General features: G+C 42.1%; 1 protein-coding gene across 6 annotated transcripts in view; it reads left to right on the top strand.

Annotated features, from left to right (window-relative positions):
- LRP1B (LDL receptor related protein 1B) overlaps nt 1-20275 on the top strand; it is a 1123330-nt gene that overhangs the window by 886237 nt on the left and 216818 nt on the right. For all 6 annotated transcript variants that reach the window (XM_072122223.1, XM_072122226.1, XM_072122225.1 and 3 more), the window contains exons 44-46: nt 12075-12267; nt 16955-17080; nt 19823-19951. In XM_072122223.1, the coding sequence (XP_071978324.1) occupies nt 12075-12267; nt 16955-17080; nt 19823-19951 (448 nt within the window). The remainder of the gene's footprint in view (nt 1-12074; nt 12268-16954; nt 17081-19822; nt 19952-20275) is intronic.

Consider the following 20275-nt stretch of genomic DNA (forward strand, 5'->3'; position numbering starts at 1 on the left):
CCATTTAGAATGGAAGGGGTAGGCTGTAAGTACCGAGCACCAGCTCAGGGTGAGCTCAGGGTGAGCTGGTGCCGGTACTTACTTTCGTTAGTGTTATAAACCGCGGTATCGCGGTTTTAACACTTTTTAAACTTTAGAGCAGAAGGGGCTTCGGCGACCGTGCGCGCGCAACATCTCCGCTATTTCCTATGTGGGCGCACGCACGATCGTGCACACGCAAAGCCGAGGCCTCTTCTGCTCTAAAGTTTAAAAAAAACGCGATACCGCAGTTTATAACACTAACGAAAGTAAGTACCGGCACCAGCTCACCCTGAGCTCACCCTGAGCTGGTGCTCGGTACTTACAGCTTACCCCTACCATTCTAAATGGTAGATTTCCTTTAATAAATGAGCCCCAATGTGTCCCCTCAAAGATTTGGGCCCCAGGCTACCGCCCAAACTACCTATGTTATAATCTACTACTTCTCTGTATAAGGAGCCTCTTAGAATTTCTGATGTGTGGAGCACCGGCGATGGGGGACTCAAGACTGGCGTTGAATATCTGAGTCTTAATAAATTCCTCCCAGTCTTCTGAGTTTCCCTTATTTTTTTCTAGCAACCTATATATACCTCTATTAACGATGATATTATTCTGCATGTCCAGCTCTCCGATTCATTTACATCGTTTACAAGAGAATTGAAGGACAAGAAGCATCAGGGTCTTTTCTCTTCCATCTATATTACGCGCAAACATCTTCGTTTAACAAGACTATTCATGTGTTTAATATTTCCATCAAACGCTGGTTATTTCCTTTATTACTCTCTTTTATAGATGGCTGCCGTTACCGTAAAACACAGCGCCACAAAGTCATAATCCAACTCATATTGATTAAAATGTAATAATTGCCCAGGAATTTCTCACTTTATAATGCGGTGTAAAATTGTCTTATGAGTGTAACTTAATATTTTATTCGATATTTAACTACATAGCAGTTTTTTCCCTTAGATAGAACCTTCCATGTGAGAAAGACATAAAAAGAAGATTTTTTTTTTAATAATGTTCATTGAAGTATACAATATATCACCAGTTTTTTAATAATTTTTTGGGGAGATGTTGGAGCCTTGGAGCACATATGGTCGGCTGCATATAAGCACATTAGGTGCATTGATTTTTTACATTCGCTGAATTACTCACAAGTCGCAGTCCAATCGGCTGTAAAAATACATAGTAGGTATAAATGTTGTTCCTATTAGTAGAGGAGAGATAAAGGCAGCAAGAGCTTTTCTTTTTTTTTATATATCCCCCAAAAACTGGATAAAAAGTAATGAAATAAATGTAATGCAGCACCATAGATGGAAAGTACATTAATGCTCTTCATATATAAATAAATAATAAAAATATAAGTACAGGTAGTTCCCTACTTAAGGACACCCGACTTACAGACGACCCCTAGTTACAAACGGACCTCTGGATGTTGGTAATTCACTGTACTTTAGCCCCAGGCTATGATAATCAGCTATAGGAGTTATATAAGTTGTCGACAATAAAGATTTATTGTTATTCCTGGTTCTTATGACAATCCAACATTTTTAAAATTCGATTGTCACAGAGACCTACAAAAAATTCTGGCTGTGGTTACAATTATAAAATATACAGTTCCGACTTACATACAAATTCAACTTAAGTACAAAGCTACAGAACCTATCTTGTACGTAACCCGGGGACTGCCTGTAATAAAAGGAAAAATACTCATATTTAATACAAAACAATAGGAATAATATATAACTAGTGTTGAGTGGCCCCGAACCATGATGTTCAGGTTTTTCCGAAACTTGCAGGTTAGGAGTCCTGAACCTGAACCTGGGTTTTAGCAAGAAGTTTTGGTTCAGCGCTCAGGCTAAACCCCAACCAATAAGACTAGTGATAGGTGCCTGGGTGTTAAAAAATGTAGCAATTAAATGCTGGTGGAGCGGGAGTGCCGCCATTTTCCCCAAAATGATGTCACAGTGAACAACAACCCTAATGGATCCGCTCATCACCATATATTTGCTTTCAATAGAATTTGGATATTAAAGAGGCTGTACAAGTTTTTCATATTGATCCCCTCGCCAAGGGCACTCGACTTCACAGCTAATAGGCAACTCAAAGGCTACAGGAAGCAGTTGAAGTGCTTTGGGGAGTGGCATTTCTGTGTCACAGAAAAATGACATCATGTACAATTTTAACATAACTCCGAACTGCTCAAATAAATAAATAGGGCCGCCCTTTGGTCAAGCAGAGGCAATCCAATGTACGGTATAGTGCTATGCTTGCTATGAAATAAAGATATCACAACACTCATTTCATTGATCCAAGACATTCCCTTTAATAAATCGGATCCCAGCTTAGGCAAATCATTTAGGAACAGGCCAGGGTTTAGTTCATCCAATTTTGCACATATCCTGCCGATGCTTCTGCGTACTCAATGGAGCTCAACCCATTGGGTCTATGGGAGCCAAAAATGCAGAGCTTACTGATTACCATAACTGCTGATCCAAGGCTAACTATTCACTAAAGTCTGTTGAGAACAAAGAGGTAGAGACTTAGTGAACATGGATGTTGTATCCAGTAATGGCCTCTTTCACAACCGGCACCCATGGCTCTAAATCCCCTGCAATAACATAGATTTTAAAGGGAACCTGTCATCAAGAGTCCTTTTTCTGGCTCCCCCATGTCCCCATAGGGAACAGTGTACACATTGCCACTGTGTAAACTTGCTTTTTTCTGAAAAAAAGATAAGTTAGATGAAAGTTTAACTTTCTGTATGCAGAGCAAGGTCCCTAGTCCCCTGGGCGTGGCCAGTGAGGGGCCGGGCAGAAATGTATGATGTCTTGATGGGGAACGCAACAGGGTGGAGGAGATATGGGGGACATGGGGGGTTGAAATCAATTCATGACAGTACAGTTTCCCAAGGGTATGGGAGAAACCAATCCTCACTGGCCAATCCCAGGGGACTAGAGGCACAGCTCTGTATACAGAAAGGTAAACTTTTATCTAACTTATCTTTTTTCATAAAAAACGCCAGTTTTGCTATAAAAACTCTTTGGCAATGTTCACAGTATTTTCTATGGGTACTTGGGGGAATCAGAAAAAGGGTCTTTTGATGACAGGTTCCCTTTAATTATTATATTCTTTCTGACTAACCACCACGTGAATGGGACCTTACTTGATGAATTAGCATGAAAAAAAACAGAAAAGTCGACATTTCCTCCAAGCCTGCACATCCTCATCAGTCTTCTTATAATAAGATTATTCTTTTTGCATGATCATATTATATGTTTCTTGAAATGATACAAAGTTTTTTTTTATCGGAGGGTATAAAACCAGCATGAGGTTTTTGTAAACGTTGAGAAAAAAATTGCTTCATTTGAAGTATTACAATCCGGCATCTCGCGAACTGTCTGTGCCTCCACAGCGCTGCTTCTCACTGGTATCTTTGACATTTTGTTCAATACCTCAACTACATCTGTTCTTATCCTTAGGTAGAACCATGTTTCTATGTATCAAGGGAATCGGGACTTGTTTTAGTGAATACAAAATGATATTATTACAGCCTTTGGGGTTTGGATGAAATCAGCAAAAATTTTGATATATTTCTTATCTTCATGCTGATTTAGTCAGGCTTGGTTTTTGTATCGCAGTGCTTGGGGTATTACCACCCAATGTTGCCTGATCGTCCCGCCCCTGGCCCCACTTACAACTTCTGCTATTTTACATTTCCATTTGGAGAGAGATGAGTGAAGCTCAAAGCAGTAGACCGATCATGGTAATGGTTCCCTAGAAATTCCTTGTTCATTCATGTTGCTTGGGAAGATAGACTCAGACATATGTTACCTACCTTCCCTTGGTGCTATTATATTCTACAGCACACAGTGGCAGATAAAAGAAGGAACCAGCCAAGTTTGGTTGCAGTCAATAGGGCTCATTTACTAAGGGCTCCGCAGCCCCACTTTGATTCGGTTTCCCAACTTTTTCCGTTTCTGCCGGGATTTTGGGGACGTGGCCATCGGAAAACCCGACGGATTCGGAAAAACCGCAGAATTTAAAAAATTAATTGTGTCACAAAATCAAGCACTTACATGCATCGGGGAGAGGTCCAGCAGGCCTCTCCCCACCTGCAAGAAGTTGGACACACGAGCTTGCTTAATAGCCGGATGACCAGAATCCTCGTCGGAGAACGCGCTGCTGGATCGCGACAGGACCGGGTAAGTAAATGAGACCCAATATTTGAATTGCTGGTGAGAATGTGAGAAGGAGAAGGAAGCCCCTCAACAAAACAAATAAAAGTGGTGGAAAAACACAAAAATGTTGTAAGGGGAAGGGAACAAAAAAGTCTTTCTTTACCGGATAATTTACCGGCATTTATTACCTAGCATCACAGTGGGCTCCTCTTCAGTCCTCCCCATGAATGACCCTGAATTATGTCTCTCTGATCCCACAGGGTTGGCAAGATTCCTGAGGTTAGTCCCACCATATGCCCTTTTAATAAATCAGTATATTCATCCAAATGTAAATTCCATTGCTGATTATTGTCCTCCTAAACAGATGGGCCCTACGACAGATCGTCCATGATGGATGCTTCCTGTATCCTCCTAATAATTAGTAGATGTTGTGCCCAAAATATATATTTCCAAATATATTATAATTCTCCAACTGGACTTCAGATCCAATCTGCACCTGGATGAGAGCATTGTATTTAGAGCAATTCGTAGGTATAGTTCCTGGCATGCATTAAGATAATTTGAAGTTGGACTGGCACATTTTCTCTGCATGGAATATTGTATTGTGAGAGGGTTGGAGGGGCATACTGTGCAAGTACTGTCATAGCGAGCCTTTGTTCTGCCATCTGGCTGGTGACAACTTACTGAAACTTCATGACTCAACTGAAATTAAAGTGAATAGGATCTTCTTGGGATAAATATGTACCTGCGTGGCATTAAAAAAAAAGTTGTAAATGGTTTTCTCCACATACAAAATTTTACTTGAAATAACATTATATTTCTACTTGTACGAAGATTTTCTGTGCCCCTCCGAAGTCTTGATTGAAACATTATAGTGCATAGTGTTTAATCCATTTGAATCAATAGTTTAATCCAGCATGTCACAAATCTGAAATCTTGCATATCCTAAAGATACCATATAAAATGGAGGTTACTACATAGGAACTGTGTCATTGTAAGGGAACTGGTAATGGCCATTGGATCGGACTACATGATTCCTGATCTATCCATTGCGTTGTATCAGCCACCATTGATCCAGGGATATTGCAATAAATAGGTTATCAATAAAAAACAGCAGAATCAATGTATTATTTGGTATTCGTATCTGGCTGCCGGAGCAGACAATGGGGCAGATTTACTTACCCGGCCCATTCGCGATCCAGCGGCGCGTTCTCTGAACAGGATTCGGGGCCGGACGGGATTTATGAAGGTAGTTCCTCCGCTCCAATAGGTCCAATAGGTGGCGCTGCTGCGCTGAAAATCTTCTGAACGCGCCGGAATACACCGAGCTGGACCAGGTGAAGGTAAGCGCTTCCCAAGCGACACATTTTCGGTTTTTAAATGCGGCGGTTTTTCCGAATACGTCGGGTTTTCGTTCGGCCACGCCCCCGATTTCCGTCGCGTGCATGCCAGCGCCGATGCGCCACAATCCGATCGCGTGCACCAAAATCCTGGGGCAATTCAGGTACAATCGCCGCAAATCGGAAATATTCGGGTAACACGACGGGAAAATGCGAATTGGGCCCTTAGCAAATGACCCCCAATGTGCCGGATTGGCAGTCGATGTAACACCCCTAGTAACTAGCCATGACTATAATTGGCCATGGGGACCGCTCATCTCTAGTTACCAATGTCAAATTCATTAAAAACCTTTGTAGACTCCACAATGTTAAATAGATGTTTAAGAACAGAGATTGGATCATCAAGAAGAGGCGCGAGGTCCTGACATCCCATATAACACTAACAGCAGGGAGTATTGTCGAAATCTACTGTTCACTTCAAGATAAGGAAAAATGCAACAATATTTTGTTCACTTGTTGTGGTAACTCCTGTGAAATCAGAAAACTTAACCTAATTTATGAGAAGTTCCATGACTCTAGCAGCTCGTGCTGTTAGTCTCTAATTGGTGTAGAAATTAATCTTCATGTTCTCAAGAAAATAGATGAACATGATGGCAAATCAGGCGGAGGTCAATGGTCTCTTCTCCCAATTCCTGTTCCATGGGTAGGGCCTAAGGACATGGAAAACCTTAAGACAGTGGTGGCGAACCTATGGCACGGGTGCCAGAGGTGGCACTCAGAGCCCTTTCTGTGGGCACTCAGACCATCACCCCAGGACAAAGTTCACCAAACAGGGCCAAATCCATCAAATCTTCCTGCTGTCCCAGGCAACTTGGAGAGAAGCTATAATGAAAGTACGAATTTGCCCTCCTTCTTTCAACTGTATTGGTGGCCTCAGGCGGCCGATACCATTGAAAGAAGTTGAAGAACAGGTAGCAGTAAGTTACTGCTTACAATGCCGTGTTGGCACTTAACAGTAAATACATGGATTTTGGTTGTAGTTTGGGCACTCGGTCTCTAAAAGGTTCGCCATCACTGCCTTAAGAGGTTTATTGCAACTTCAAATTGAAAACCTATCATTAAAAGAACTATATTTATTTAGTTTTGAAAAGAGACGACTAAAAAAGGCATGGTTAATTTATATAAATATATGAATGGTCCATACAAAATGAGCGGACACTGTCTACATTTGATAAAAACAAGGTTTAGTCACCGGTGGCGACAGGGCTTTTTTACTATGAGAACTGTCAATCTGTGAAATAGCAGAGCTCAGGCGCTGGTCACAGTAGGGACAGCAGAGAGCTTCAAGAAGGGTCTAGATGCCTTTTTACACCTAAATAACATTGGCGGTTATGTTATATAGAATTGTTTCCTGTAAATCCCTTCCTCATCCAATCAATTCCATTCTTTGGATGAACTTGATGGACAAGTGTCTTTTTTCACCTGTATAAACTATGATACAATGATTTTCAAGTTTTGTTACCCAAAAAAATTGGTCTTTTAAATTACCCCTATAGTGTGTTAATGATCTGTGTGTATCGGGTTAAAGTAAAGTTTGTACAGGCAGTCCCCTGGTTACATACAAGATAGGTTCTTTAGGTTTGTTCTTAAGTTGAATCTGTATGCAAGTTGGAACCATATATTTTATAACTGTAACCCCCGAGCCAGAATTTTTTTTGATCTCTGTGACAATTGGATTTTAAAACTGTTGGATTGTCATAAGAACCAGGAATAACAATAAATCTTCATTACAGACGCCTGTGATAACTGTTATAGCTGATTATTGTAACCTAAGGCTAATGTACAGCAAATTACCAATATCCAGAGGTCCGTTTGTAACTAGGGGTTGAATGTAAGTCGGGTGTTCTTAAGTAGAGGACCGCCTGTATTGAAAATAGGAGTCAAGAACTTTCCTTCACAAGGAAGTTTCAGGCTTTAAAATGACTTCTTGTTCTACCTCTATTTATGGTCTACCTTGTTTTAGTTTTTTACACTTTAACATATTCGTCCCATTTTGTTTCAACAAGAATATTTTACTCTAAAGAAAATGGGAATGATTATTTTTCTGCCTCATTTTATGAATTTGAAAATGTCAGGCGTACAATATAAGAGAGAACCCGAAGAACGTGACATTTGTGTTGTTTTATAGTTGCCTCCATGTCTTGTAAATTATGACAATCGTGATTTAGTAGAACACTTTAAAACTTTTGAAACGCAAAAGGAAAAACTTTGGATCATATATTTTTTACTTAAAGGAATGGTTTGAGATTCGATAATAAATTTATCATGATGGAGAAAAAAACCCTGAAATGCCTATTATATATGTTGGATCTTCCCCAATCCAAGCAGGGGGAATCCTCTAGGTTAGCCATTGGTCTTTTATTTAAATGGAAACTCCACACATTGGGGGTCACTCACCAAGGGCCCCGAATCACGTTTTTCTGTCGGGTTACCCGAATATTAGCGTTTTGCGTCGATTTTCTCTGAATTGCCCCGGGTTTTTGGCGCATGTGATCGGATTGTGGCGCATCGGTGCCGGCATGTGCGCGACAGAAATGGGGGGGGGGGGGGCGTCACCTTAAGAAAACCCGACGGATTCAGAAAAACCGCCGTATTTTTTTTAAAAAAGTGTCGCTTGACATGCGCTTATCTGCACCCACGATAGCTTGGTGAACAGCAGCGAAACCTAGTGGACATCGGGCGCACTACGTTGGTGAATCGCCGGAAGACCCGAATCCTCCACAGAGAACGTTCCTCTGGATCGCGACAGGACCAGGTAAGTAAATCTGCCCCATTATGAAGATTTATTTAATCACAAATAACCTCTTTATATTGTAACTCTATGAAGCTTAGGGAGACCTTAGATACTTAGTTTAGATTATATTTTTTGCGCACCTGTGTGACCATGGTCAGATTTCTGTCCACTGGAAGTAAACATAGAAGCTTTCCATAAAAGGACAGCAAGCAGAGATCTAGAAAACAGTGAGGAATTCCTACAGAAAGTATATCGGAAAGTTGTATAACATTTTTTTTATACAAAAATAACATTAATGGTGGTCTCCACACAAGTATTTGTCCTTTGTCATTGTGAAAGGAGAGTGAGAAAAAAGAAATCAGTGAGATGAGTCAGGTGGAAAGTAAGGCCTCGTTCACATGAACGTATGTGGGCCCATGATCCAGCTGCACAATTTGCGACCAGATCATGTAAACGACGATGGTGTCACTGAGTTGGGCAGCCAGGAATTAAACACATCCTACACACGGACATGCAGCCGCTAGGCTTTCAATGGAGAGGGGAGGAGCGAGAAGCGCTCACTCCCCTCCCTTCTCCAGCCAGCCATGCTACACATGGTATCCGGCAAGCACAAGGCTGTATGAAAAATTGTGTAGATGCAGAAGAATTTGGCCTTTTTCTTGTTCTGTGCCAGGCGCCATCTAGCCAAGGGCTGTGCCCAGGATTTCTGAATAAGTTTTCCTGGAAGGGTTTAGGACAACATGCCTCTTTTAGCTGTCTAGTAAGGCCGCTCCCTTGATACCAAGCATGACTTTCAGGAAGCCTAATGACATGATGCAGGATTAAAATCAAACCAGTTTACCTATTCCAGAAGGAACAGAGTCTTAACTGTAGACGGCGCTGTATGTGTTGCATCTTTTGTGTACTGTGTAGAGAACTGGTTTGGCTTATGACTAGGGTCGGGAAGTAAGAGTTCTCCATATGGAGACTTTGCCAATTAAGGCCTCCTTAAGACTTATAGACTTAAAGCTATTGACGCTCCACTAGGCGAGTGTAGGAAAATATGCAAATACGTTTTCTAGGATGAGTATCAATAGCTATAAGTCTACACAAGTCTACACAAGTTGGCCGTAATTGGCAAAGTCTTGTTTCCCAACACAGGATTTCTGCTCAACTCAATCAAAATAAAAGGAACTACACTGCGATACCACACCCAACCTGCGGAGGCAGTGTGATGCTGGTTCTGATCCTTCTTTATCTGCCCAATTTAAGAAATGTGGGCACAGCCAATGGCTACATGTGGCACTCAACAGAGAGACCGAAATGTAGCATTGACTGTCATATCGAGCCGTCCTTAGACTATTTTACTTATTTCAGGTATTCAGCTGAGTATTGCACAACCTTTAATATATTCATTTGAAATTGTGGTTTAATTGCACTTAATTCTTGCTGGAATATAACTTTTATAGATTATCCCGAATCTCCCCTCTGCATCATAAACAGGGAAGGGAGAATGGAATTCATGTACATTGGGATTTCAAAGCCTATTAACAAATTCCTGAAATCAATATCCCAAACCCTAATTTACAAACAAGGCAGATTAATAGTGCCTATACTTCAAAGTATTTGTTACACATGGGTCTAAATTAATTGGTTAGTAAAGCCTTAAACATTACTTATGCAAATGGTGCGAATGGATTTACATGTAAAGTGAGATAACTTTTCGGTTTCTTGCCGGTTTTTTTTTACCTTGCGTTTCTTAAGAATTACTTGTTGCCTGCACATGATAGCAGGATTATGTGGTAGAACAAAACCTTGGGGCTTATTTACTAAGGGTCCGCGGGACCGTGATTCCGTCGAGTTTCGCAAATATTTCAGATGTGCGCCGAATTGCCCCGGGTTTTTGGTGCACGCAATCGGATTGTGGTGCATCGGTGCCGGTATGCATGCGACAGAAATCGGGGGCATGGCCGTCGGATTCGGACAAACCGTGGAATTTAAAAAAGAATTGTGTCGCAAGATCAAGCACTCACATGCACTCACATGCACCAGGAAGAAGAAGGTGAACTCCAGCGGACCTCGGAGCGGAAACAAGGGATGCAGGAACTCAAGGCATGGGCTTAGTGAATCCCGCCGGACCCGACTCCATGTCGGACAACGCACCGCGGGATCGCGACGGGACCGGGTAAGTAAATCTGCCCCCTTGTATTCACTTCACCTAAGAGCTGAGGTAGCATACAGCATCTCAGCCACCAATTTGATGCCGTGGTTGCTAATGACCGCAGCATCTAATGGGTTACATGGTCAGGATCAGGACTTTTTCTGATCCTAACTTCTAATGCGGAGACTAGTGCTGTACACATTCTATGGTGCTGTAAAAACATGACGCTATAGAACAGTGAGAATAAACTTTTTGGAGGTCGAGTGCCCACACTTCAGCCAAAATCCCACTTTTTTATCACAAAATGCCCGTAGAGAAATTTAATTAGCAACTTTTTGCTCCCTGCTCTGCCACAGCTTTCAATCATATTCTGGACACCAACACCACACTGAAAGGAGGGAAAATAAGGATAATCCTTGAAGCGTCCCTCCAGGGTCTCAGTGAACAGAAAATTTGCAGGGCAGGAGTTCCAATGATGATACAACCACAACCCTGCCCACACCTCCTTGCTCCTCCTGCAGTCGCAGGAAGAGTTGCTTTAAAGGAAATCTTTCACAAGGCTCAAACAATGTAAACCGAGCACACTTACATGCTGGTGCGTGCCCTTCTTTACTTCTGCACTTGTCTTTTCTACTCAAAGCTATTAATAGACAATGAAGCCCCTCAGGCTCATTTGCATAATTTTGAAACCTTTTTTTTAGTAAAAACAAAAGGATAAAAGGCAAAAAGAAGGTCGGATCCTGCCATAGGGGGCACGCACCAGCATGTAAGTGTGTTTGGTTTACAATCCTCTGAGCTCACTCATTCCATAGGTTCCCTGCCACTAGTGTAGAATCTGGTCCATTAATGACCACAGTCAGAAGGTGAATCGTGGTGATTGGTGGTTAAGAACTATCAAACCGTAGAAGCCCTCTTTAATAACATAGAATAGTAGAAAGTTTACCAAATTTATTTGGTCATAATGACTTTTAGATGTTGCATCCCCCATTTAGGGCATTTTGGTATCATCCTGGAGATCTTGCTTCCCGTTTGTTGGAATGAGCACCACGCTAAGCCCCATGATAATTCACTTGGTAAAATTGAATAATGCTCCATAAGGTATTAATATGTGGATGATGAGTTTGTAACAATCGAAGTTTCACATTTTTTTGCTATAGTTGAACCAAGGATTATCAATAAAGCTTCATTACAGACGCCTTACAGCTGATCATTGCAGCCTGGGACTATAGTAACATCCAGAGAGGTCACCAGAGGTCACAGTGGGCAGAGGGGTCCGTCTTTAAGTATGGGTCGTCTGTAAGTCAGGTGTCCTTAAGTAGGGGACCGTCTGTATTTGATTTGTTGTAGTTTCTTCCCTTCATGCCCCAAAATTAAACCTAACCTGACCGCCCCCGCATTGGATGCTCTTTGTACAAGTTATCAGTAACGATGATGTGAGGGATATGATGATACAATACCGCTCTTTATTACAGAAATGTAACATTTACTTGAGATCACGATGGAGTTGATATAGAATTTCTGTGTCTGATTATAATTGCATTGAGTTTGTTTCAAGATTTATTTTTTCCATTTTTTTTCTTTTTTTTTTTACTTTCTTACAGGTAATTGTGAGATCAGGACCCGGCACGTTCCTCAGTATGGCCATATATGATAACTATATATTCTGGTCAGATTGGGTAAGAAGAGCAATTCTACGCTCCAATAAATACACCGGCGGAGAGACAAAGGTTCTACGAGCGGATATCCCTCACCAACCAATGGGGATCATAGCTGTGGCCAATGATACAAATAGCTGTAAGTGAAAATGTAAAGAATAATAGTACTGTGCACTACCCATATATACAGGATAGGAGTAGTAGTGCTGTGCTGTGCCCATATATACAGGATAGGAGTAGTAGTACTGTGCTGTGCCCATATATACAGGATAGGAGTAGTAGTACTGTGCTGTGCCTATATATACAGGATAGGAGTAGTAGTACTGTGCCCATATATACAGGATAGGAGTAGTAGTACTGTGCTGTGTCCATATATACAGGATAGGAGTAGTAGTACTGTCCTGTGCCCATATATACAGGATAGGAGTAGTAGTACTGTGCTGTGCTCATATATACAGGATAGGAGTAGTAGTACTGTGCACTACCCATATATACAGTATAGGAGTAGTAGTACTGTGCTGTGCCCATATATACAGGATAGGAGTAGTAGTATTGTGCTGTGCTCATATATACAGGATAGGAGTAGTAGTATTGTGCTGTGCTCATATATACAGGATAGGAGTAGTAGTACTGTGCACTACCCATATATACAGTATAGGAGTAGTAGTACTGTGCTGTGCCCATATATACAGGATAGGAGTAGTAGTACTGTGCTGTGCCCATATATACAGGATAGGAGTAGTAGTACTGTGCCCATATATACAGGATAGGAGTAGTAGTACTGTGCAGTGTCCATATATACAGGATAGGAGTAGTAGTACTGTGCTGTGTCCATATATACAGGATAGGAGTAGTAGTACTGTCCTGTGCCCATATATACAGGATAGGAGTAGTAGTACTGTGCTGTGCCCATATATACAGGATAGGAGTAGTAGTACTGTGTTGTGCTCATATATACAGGATAGGAGTAGTAGTACTGTGCACTACCCATATATACAGGATAGGAGTAGTAGTACTGTGCTGTGCCCATATATACAGGATAGGAGTAGTAGTACTGTCCTGTGCCCATATATACAGGATAGGAGTAGTAGTACTGTGCTGTGCTCATATATACAGGATAGGAGTAGTAGTACTGTGCTGTGCCCATATATACAGGATAGGAGTAGTAGTACTGTGCACTACCCATATATACAGGATAGGAGTAGTAGTACTGTGCCCATATATACAGGATAGGAGTAGTAGTACTGTGCCCATATTTACAGGATAGGAGTAGTAGTACTGTGCAGTGTCCATACATACAGGATAGGAGTAGTAGTACTGTGCTGTGTCCATATATAAAGAACAGGAGTTGTAGTACTGTGCTGTGTCCATATATACAGAATTGGAGTAGTAGTACTGTGCTGTGCTCATATATACAGGATAGGAGTAGTAGTACTGTGCTGTGCTCGTATATACAGGATAGGAGTAGTAGTACTGTGCTGTGCCCTTATATACAGGATAGGAGTAGTAGTACTGTGCTGTGTCCATATATAAAGAACAGGAGTTGTAGTACTATGCTGTGTCCATATATACAGAATAGGAGTAGTAGTACTGTGCTCTGACCATATATGCAGGATAGGAGTAGTAGTACTGTGCTGTGCCCATATATACAGGATAAGAGTAGAAGTACTGTACTTCATCCATATATACAGGATAGGAGTAGTAGTACTCTGCTGTGCCCATATATACAGGATAGGAGTAGTAGTACTGTGCAGTGTCCATATATACAGGATAGGAGTAGTAGTACTGTGCTGTGTCCATATATGCAGGATAGGAGTAGTAGTACTGTGCTGTGTCCATATATAAAGAACAGGAGTTGTAGTACTGTGCTGTGTCCATATATACAGAATTGGAGTAGTAGTACTGTGATATGACCATATATGCAGGATAGGAGTAGTAGTACTGTGCTGTGTCTGTATATGCAAGATAAAAAAGTAGTACTGTGATGTGAACATACTTATGGCATAGAAGTAGTATTAATGTCCTGTATTTGTATATGCAGGTTAGGAGAAGTAGTGCTGTGCCCATATCAGCTGTGTGTGCTCCACATACACACACATTTATACATTTACATATATTCAAACACATATCCATACATATAGACATGTATACACATATGTCTCGGGCTCCCGACACTGTGGGCCCCATAACAGCTGCTATGGCTGTTACTGCTGTATTTACGTCCCTGTCCTTATCCCAATGTTTAGGCCCTCAATGACACTCATCATCCAACCCTTGGATAGGGGATGGGCTTAAATATTGAGACAATCCTAATACTTGTTCCACTGGTAATTTACAGTATTATGCTAATCTACGTGATCAGCTTTCCCCTGAGCAGCGCACCATGTGGCACGGCAGCTACACAAAAAATAAAATATTTCCTAAATATTAAAAATAGACCTTGAAAAGGAGCTTTTTTCGAGAGTGAAAACATTTCAGTTCCTGGATTTTCTACTTAGTCTTTAAAGTGCCAGTTCTGTCATCCACGGAAAACCATCCCGCTAAGGAAGACAGAAGGATTGTGACTTACAAAGCTTTTCAGATGACGCACACAATCCAACACATTATATTGTAATATGCCCACTAGCGAATTTTACTTTTTCCTCGTTTTCCCACATGACAGTGAGTCATAAACTGAGACAGTCTGCAAAAATTTGGGGAACGGTATATCACATCCAGTTCACTGAAAGTAAATTTAAAACCTTTTCTATGTAGGCCAGTGTTCTGCGGAGAAGTTGTCACAATACGTATTTGTCATGGGGTAATTGTATGCGATGCAAAAAGAGAAACTTTAAGAAAACCACTTTAAAGGTTGTGATAGAATAGGATCACAATCATCACACCATCACTTATAGATCTGGGGGGGCGGGGGTGAGATAGGACATTCTTAGTTAAAGAGAACCTGTCACCAGTGACCTCCACAAACAACACACAGCGACTTTTAGAATCTTGATACCCTGGTGCCTCTGTCCAGGGGATTAGGACCACCATTCTTCTAAAAAAAAGACTTATTCATGTCCTCTGTTCCAGTCTTGGAGGCAGAGAGCTGTACAATAGAGTCTGTATGCCCCACCTCCACAATACCAACCGAACTGAAGAGAATTCCGAAGGTAGGAGTGAGGAGCAAGGTTGTATTTCTCTTCACATAGCCAGTGTCACTCTCACGCTTATATCCTGAGGGAGTGTTTAATAATGTAGCAGAACCAGTCACACACAACCACTGCTCCCGCTCAAGGTTCCAGTAAGACTTTAGGGCACATTTACTTACCTGGTCCTGTCCGATAAGGATTCCGGACCGGCACAATTCACTAAGGTCGTGCGTCCAATTTCCTGCCTGTGTCGCTTCTGCGCCAAGGTCCGCCGGAGTTCACCTGCTTCTTCCCGGTGCATGTAAGTGCGTGATCTTCCGACATATTTCCTTTTTTAAATTCTGCGGTTTGTCCGAATCTTTCGTTTTCCGACAGCCCGCCCCCGATTTCTGTTGCATGCAAGCTGGCGCCGATGCGGCACAATCCAATCGCGTGCTGCAAAATCCCGGGGCTATTTGGTTTAAAACGGAAATCGCCAGGAAACCCAATGAAAATGCATCCTACGGACCATTAGTAAATGAGCCCCATTGTGCTTTCGCCATAGTGAGGTGCTGCAGCTCAAATACCTTGTAAGCCAATTCTGTAGCATGGATGCACAGCTGCTACTCAGTGAATGGAACTATCAGATGTTATATGAATGATGTGTCCTTTGGATGTGAGTTGTTTATGACAAAAGATATTGACAGAATAGGTTCTCTATATTTCGGGGTACAACACCAACGACCATCACAGATCAGTAGTGCCCAGCCATCAATAAGCAGATACTGCAACTAGAAGAAGACAGTCCCCATTCTTTATGTGGTTCAGATTACCTCCTATTCATATAATCGGGAGTCAAGCTGCAGTGATACAGTTTGACCACTACACTTAAAATGGCGCTATCTTCTTCCGGTTTCATTGTCCCTTATTTTAGCTGTTGAGCTGATTTATGGGGGATCTGGGCAGAATGATGATGGCCTACTCTATGAATCATCATTTTTAGCTTGGAAAATGCCTTATAAAGAAATTTATTATCAAAAGACAAAGGGACTCATTTACTAAGGGTCCATTGGACGCATTTTTATCGGGTTTCCCAACAAATTGCCCTTGGATTTTGGCACATGCGATCGGACTTTGGCGCATCGGCGGCAGCTTGCACGCAACAGAAATCGGAGGGGCGGGCCGCCGGACAACCCGCCGGATTCGGACAACGCGCAGGTTTTACAAAAGGAATTGTGTCGCAAGATCAGCACTCACATGCACCAGGAAGAAGCAGGTGAACTCTGGCGGATCTGAGCGGGGAAGCGACAGATGCAGGAACTCGGGCGCACGATCTTAGTGAATCATGGCAGACCCGAATCCTCGTCAGACAATGCACCACGGCACTTCGACAGGACCGGGTAAGTTAATCTGCCCCAAAGAGTGAGGCGGTGTTACAGGGGGCCTGTGGTAACACCCCCCCCCCCCCCAGAACTCTTAGCTCAATAGCCTAATTCAAATAGTTGATGTTAGAAGGAAGGAGGCCATGGATAAGACATATAAGAAGATACCACAAATACGGTGTCCGGATCTATGAGTAATGTCCCCCAGGTTTCTCATGATTTTGATTTCCTTTAAATATTATTTAGTCTGTGAAATCTCTTTCATCTAAAAAGAAGAATGTTCCCTTAAAGGTATTTATGACGTCTATCATACATTCAAGTTTTTTTTTCCCCTAAGGTGAGTTGTCACCATGTTCCCACATGAACGGAGGCTGCCACGACCTTTGCCTTCTGACTGCCGACGGTCGAGTCAACTGCTCGTGTAGAGGAGACCGATTATTATTAGATGACAACAGATGTGTGAGTAAGTAATATATTCTAGACCGAGACACTGCAAAGAGAACTAGCGCTGCAGCACATTAATATTGCATGGCGCATCTTTTAGCTTTACTTACCTGCCGCATGTCATTCAGCTGTCATTTTTATTTTCTGTTGCCTGTAATAAAAATAACAATAAAAATAAGGCGGGCGAAGCGTCTGCCGGGGAGACGGGTGACACTGATACCTTTTGTCTTGCTTTGCATTCATAAGCAGTACCATTCCGGAAAGGTAAAATCCCAGTCTTGCAGTGATTAGCCGTATTAAGACTATGGCTCAGAGGTGACTTATAGGCTGTAAGGTAAGATTGTGGCTCGCAGTCGATATCTCGCTGTGTCAGCGCTTCCCTATGGGGAACAGAAGCCACTCAAATCCCAAGAATTCCAATGTGATCCAAAGTTTTGAGATTGTCGTAAGACACCTGCAACTTTTTCCCTCTAGAGATATACATTGAGCTAAGGCAGAGTTTACTGTAACCATGACTACTTAGAAAATAATCCCCCCCCCCATATTTAAAGAAAGTCTTCCCATCATTTTGACACAAGGTTTAGTAACAATGCATATAAAGAAAGACTCTGTCTGGTTAGACATCATCTAGTCTGTCTGTGATCAATCCCATGTTGCCTCTACACAGGATCACATGGGTGGCTAAAGAGTGACACATTTCTGCCTGCTGGGAGGACAGTGTGGTTACACACTTTCTATTTGTTCCTGTAAGGAGAACATAAGCATCATCTTCTACTTTCAAACCGTCAGACATTAACCAGTCTATCAGCTGTAGCGTTACTTTGTTAGAAATATGTGCACCCCTATGGTGACTATGTGTGGTATTTTTCGTCTAGCCCCTGTCCTCCCCAAGCAATCAGTTCCTCTAGTTTCAGTAGGAAATGTGCCAATTAGACATGTTATAAGGTTGGGGATGTCAAGCTGTCTTCTCCAGCCAAGGACAACGCTCCTGACAGTAGAGAACCTTAATTACGTTTTGGGTTCTGAAACTAAAGGCACTTACTGATCAAGAAGGGCGAAGACCAGAGAGATAAACTCTAACTACTGTGGTGGCAGAGGAACAAAGACAAAGCAGTAAGAAGCTCTTTAAGGATGGGAGAAAGCAACATTGGAGAGGCTTATGGGGGAGGGGGTAATTGTTCACCAGTCCTGCTGGTTTAAAATACAGGCGGTCCCCTACTTAAGGACACCCGACTTACAGACAACCCATAGTTACAGACAGACCCCCTCTGACCTCTGGTGAAGTTCTCTGGATGTTACTATAGTCCCAGGCTGCAATGATCAGCTGTAAGGTGTCTGTAATGAAGCTTTATTGATAATCCTTGGTCCCATTACAGCAAAAACTGTTTAAACTCCAATTGTCACTGGGGCCAAAAAATATTTTGTCTGGATCTTCAATTATAAAATATTCAGTTTCGCCTTACATACAAATTCAACTTAAGAACAAACCTCCGGACCCTATCTTGTACATAACCCGGGGACTGCCTGTAGTGTTATACCCTGCACCAATTCCTGGCACAGGCATTAGCCAGTGCTTGGGGCAAGAACACCACTTCCTGGCCCTCTCCCTGGACAGAGACGCCCTGTTCACACACCCCCATTCCCACTTGGTGTGGAGGTTTCCTGAGGGGGGAAATAGTTGCAATTCCTGGCTTGAATCCCGGAAAACTGGCATACAAACTAAGATAAATCCCCCCCATTACATTGTTAGGCAAAACTCTAAACAGCAAATAACATTTACTTTAAAAAAATTCTAGTTATCGCAATGGTCAGAATTGTCGGAGATAGTTAGGATAATAACAATTTACACAAACGTATGCCCGCCAGGCCATAGACGGGTGGGCATACATCCGGCACCTTGGAGAGGAGGAGGGGTGACCCCCTCCCTTCTCCATAGAGATGCAAGGCATACGGGTCGTGCACACTGGGTAAGATAGGACATGTCCTATATTTTGCCCGAGAATGGAGAGGTACGGTGCCATGTGCCCTGTGTGGCCATTGCCATCTATGGGGGATGTTTGTATGCCCGTAAGCTTGCGGCTGTACTTTACGTCACACATGTGGGCGTGTGAATGTGATCAAAGACAACTGCAGAGATCATAAAGTTTTCTAATCAAACCTCATCCTCCCACCCATTCCAAGGCAGTACCGTATTTTGATAAAGAAAGAGATGGAACATGAAGCGTGTCCCCGGACCTCGGCCCAGTCACATTTTTTTTTCATTAGCCTCTACTGCTCCAGAGCAATCATTCTAATCCAATTCCAATACCCAGTATAGTCCTAGGAGTCTCCGCTGTGTCTGTCCTATAGATTCTCAGAAATTTGGGGGGCTAGAGATAAAAATCCTAAATGTAACAAAATGGACGTGGACGACACCGATTAACATCTATCAACTTGGTTTCAGTAAGTCAACACAACAGGAATTGGTGGAATTTCCTTTCTGATAATAGGGCTAAATCAATAGAGCAGATTATAAACTCTACTGTCTGACCTTTCTGTAGACCTTCCCTTTAGTTGACCACGTCTTGGTGTATGTGAATGGAATTGTAAGACTATAAAAGGTGTAACTGGTTCCAGTAAGTCGTGATCATTATCCAGATTGTTAAAATATTGAACATTTTAATTTTATTCTAAATGTGATTTTTTCCGCATAGATTTCGTTTGTTTTCTGTAAATGGACTGACGCAAGTGTTGACCCATTTCTGCCTTTGTATCTTTTCAGCCAGAAATTCATCTTGCAACATGTTTTCGGAGTTTGAATGTGGGAATGGTGAATGCATTGAGTATGAGTTGACCTGTGATGGCATCGCTCACTGTAAAGACAGATCCGATGAAAAGCATTCATACTGTGGTGAGTTTTTTTTTGATGCGACACCTCTGCAGAAACAAACATTATTGTATATAAAGACGTGAGATGAGAACAGAGTAAACAATCAGATTGAGATAAGGAGAAAACTTGTCTTGACGTCATGTCTTATCTTATATGGTCACTAATTCCGATGAGCGAAAACGTTCGTATTTGGGTTCAACTGAAAATTAAAGTTCTGGCTCATGTATCAATCCAAAATGCTCGGCCCCATCTGTAACAATGGCGATCGGTGCTGGCATTACTTGTATATGATACCATTTAAATAATGAGGGGATGGTTGGAGCCGGACATTGTACCCAAACATCT

The sequence above is a fragment of the Engystomops pustulosus genome, chromosome 8 (assembly GCF_040894005.1).
Source record: "Engystomops pustulosus chromosome 8, aEngPut4.maternal, whole genome shotgun sequence".
Taxonomy (NCBI): Eukaryota; Metazoa; Chordata; class Amphibia; order Anura; family Leptodactylidae; genus Engystomops; species Engystomops pustulosus.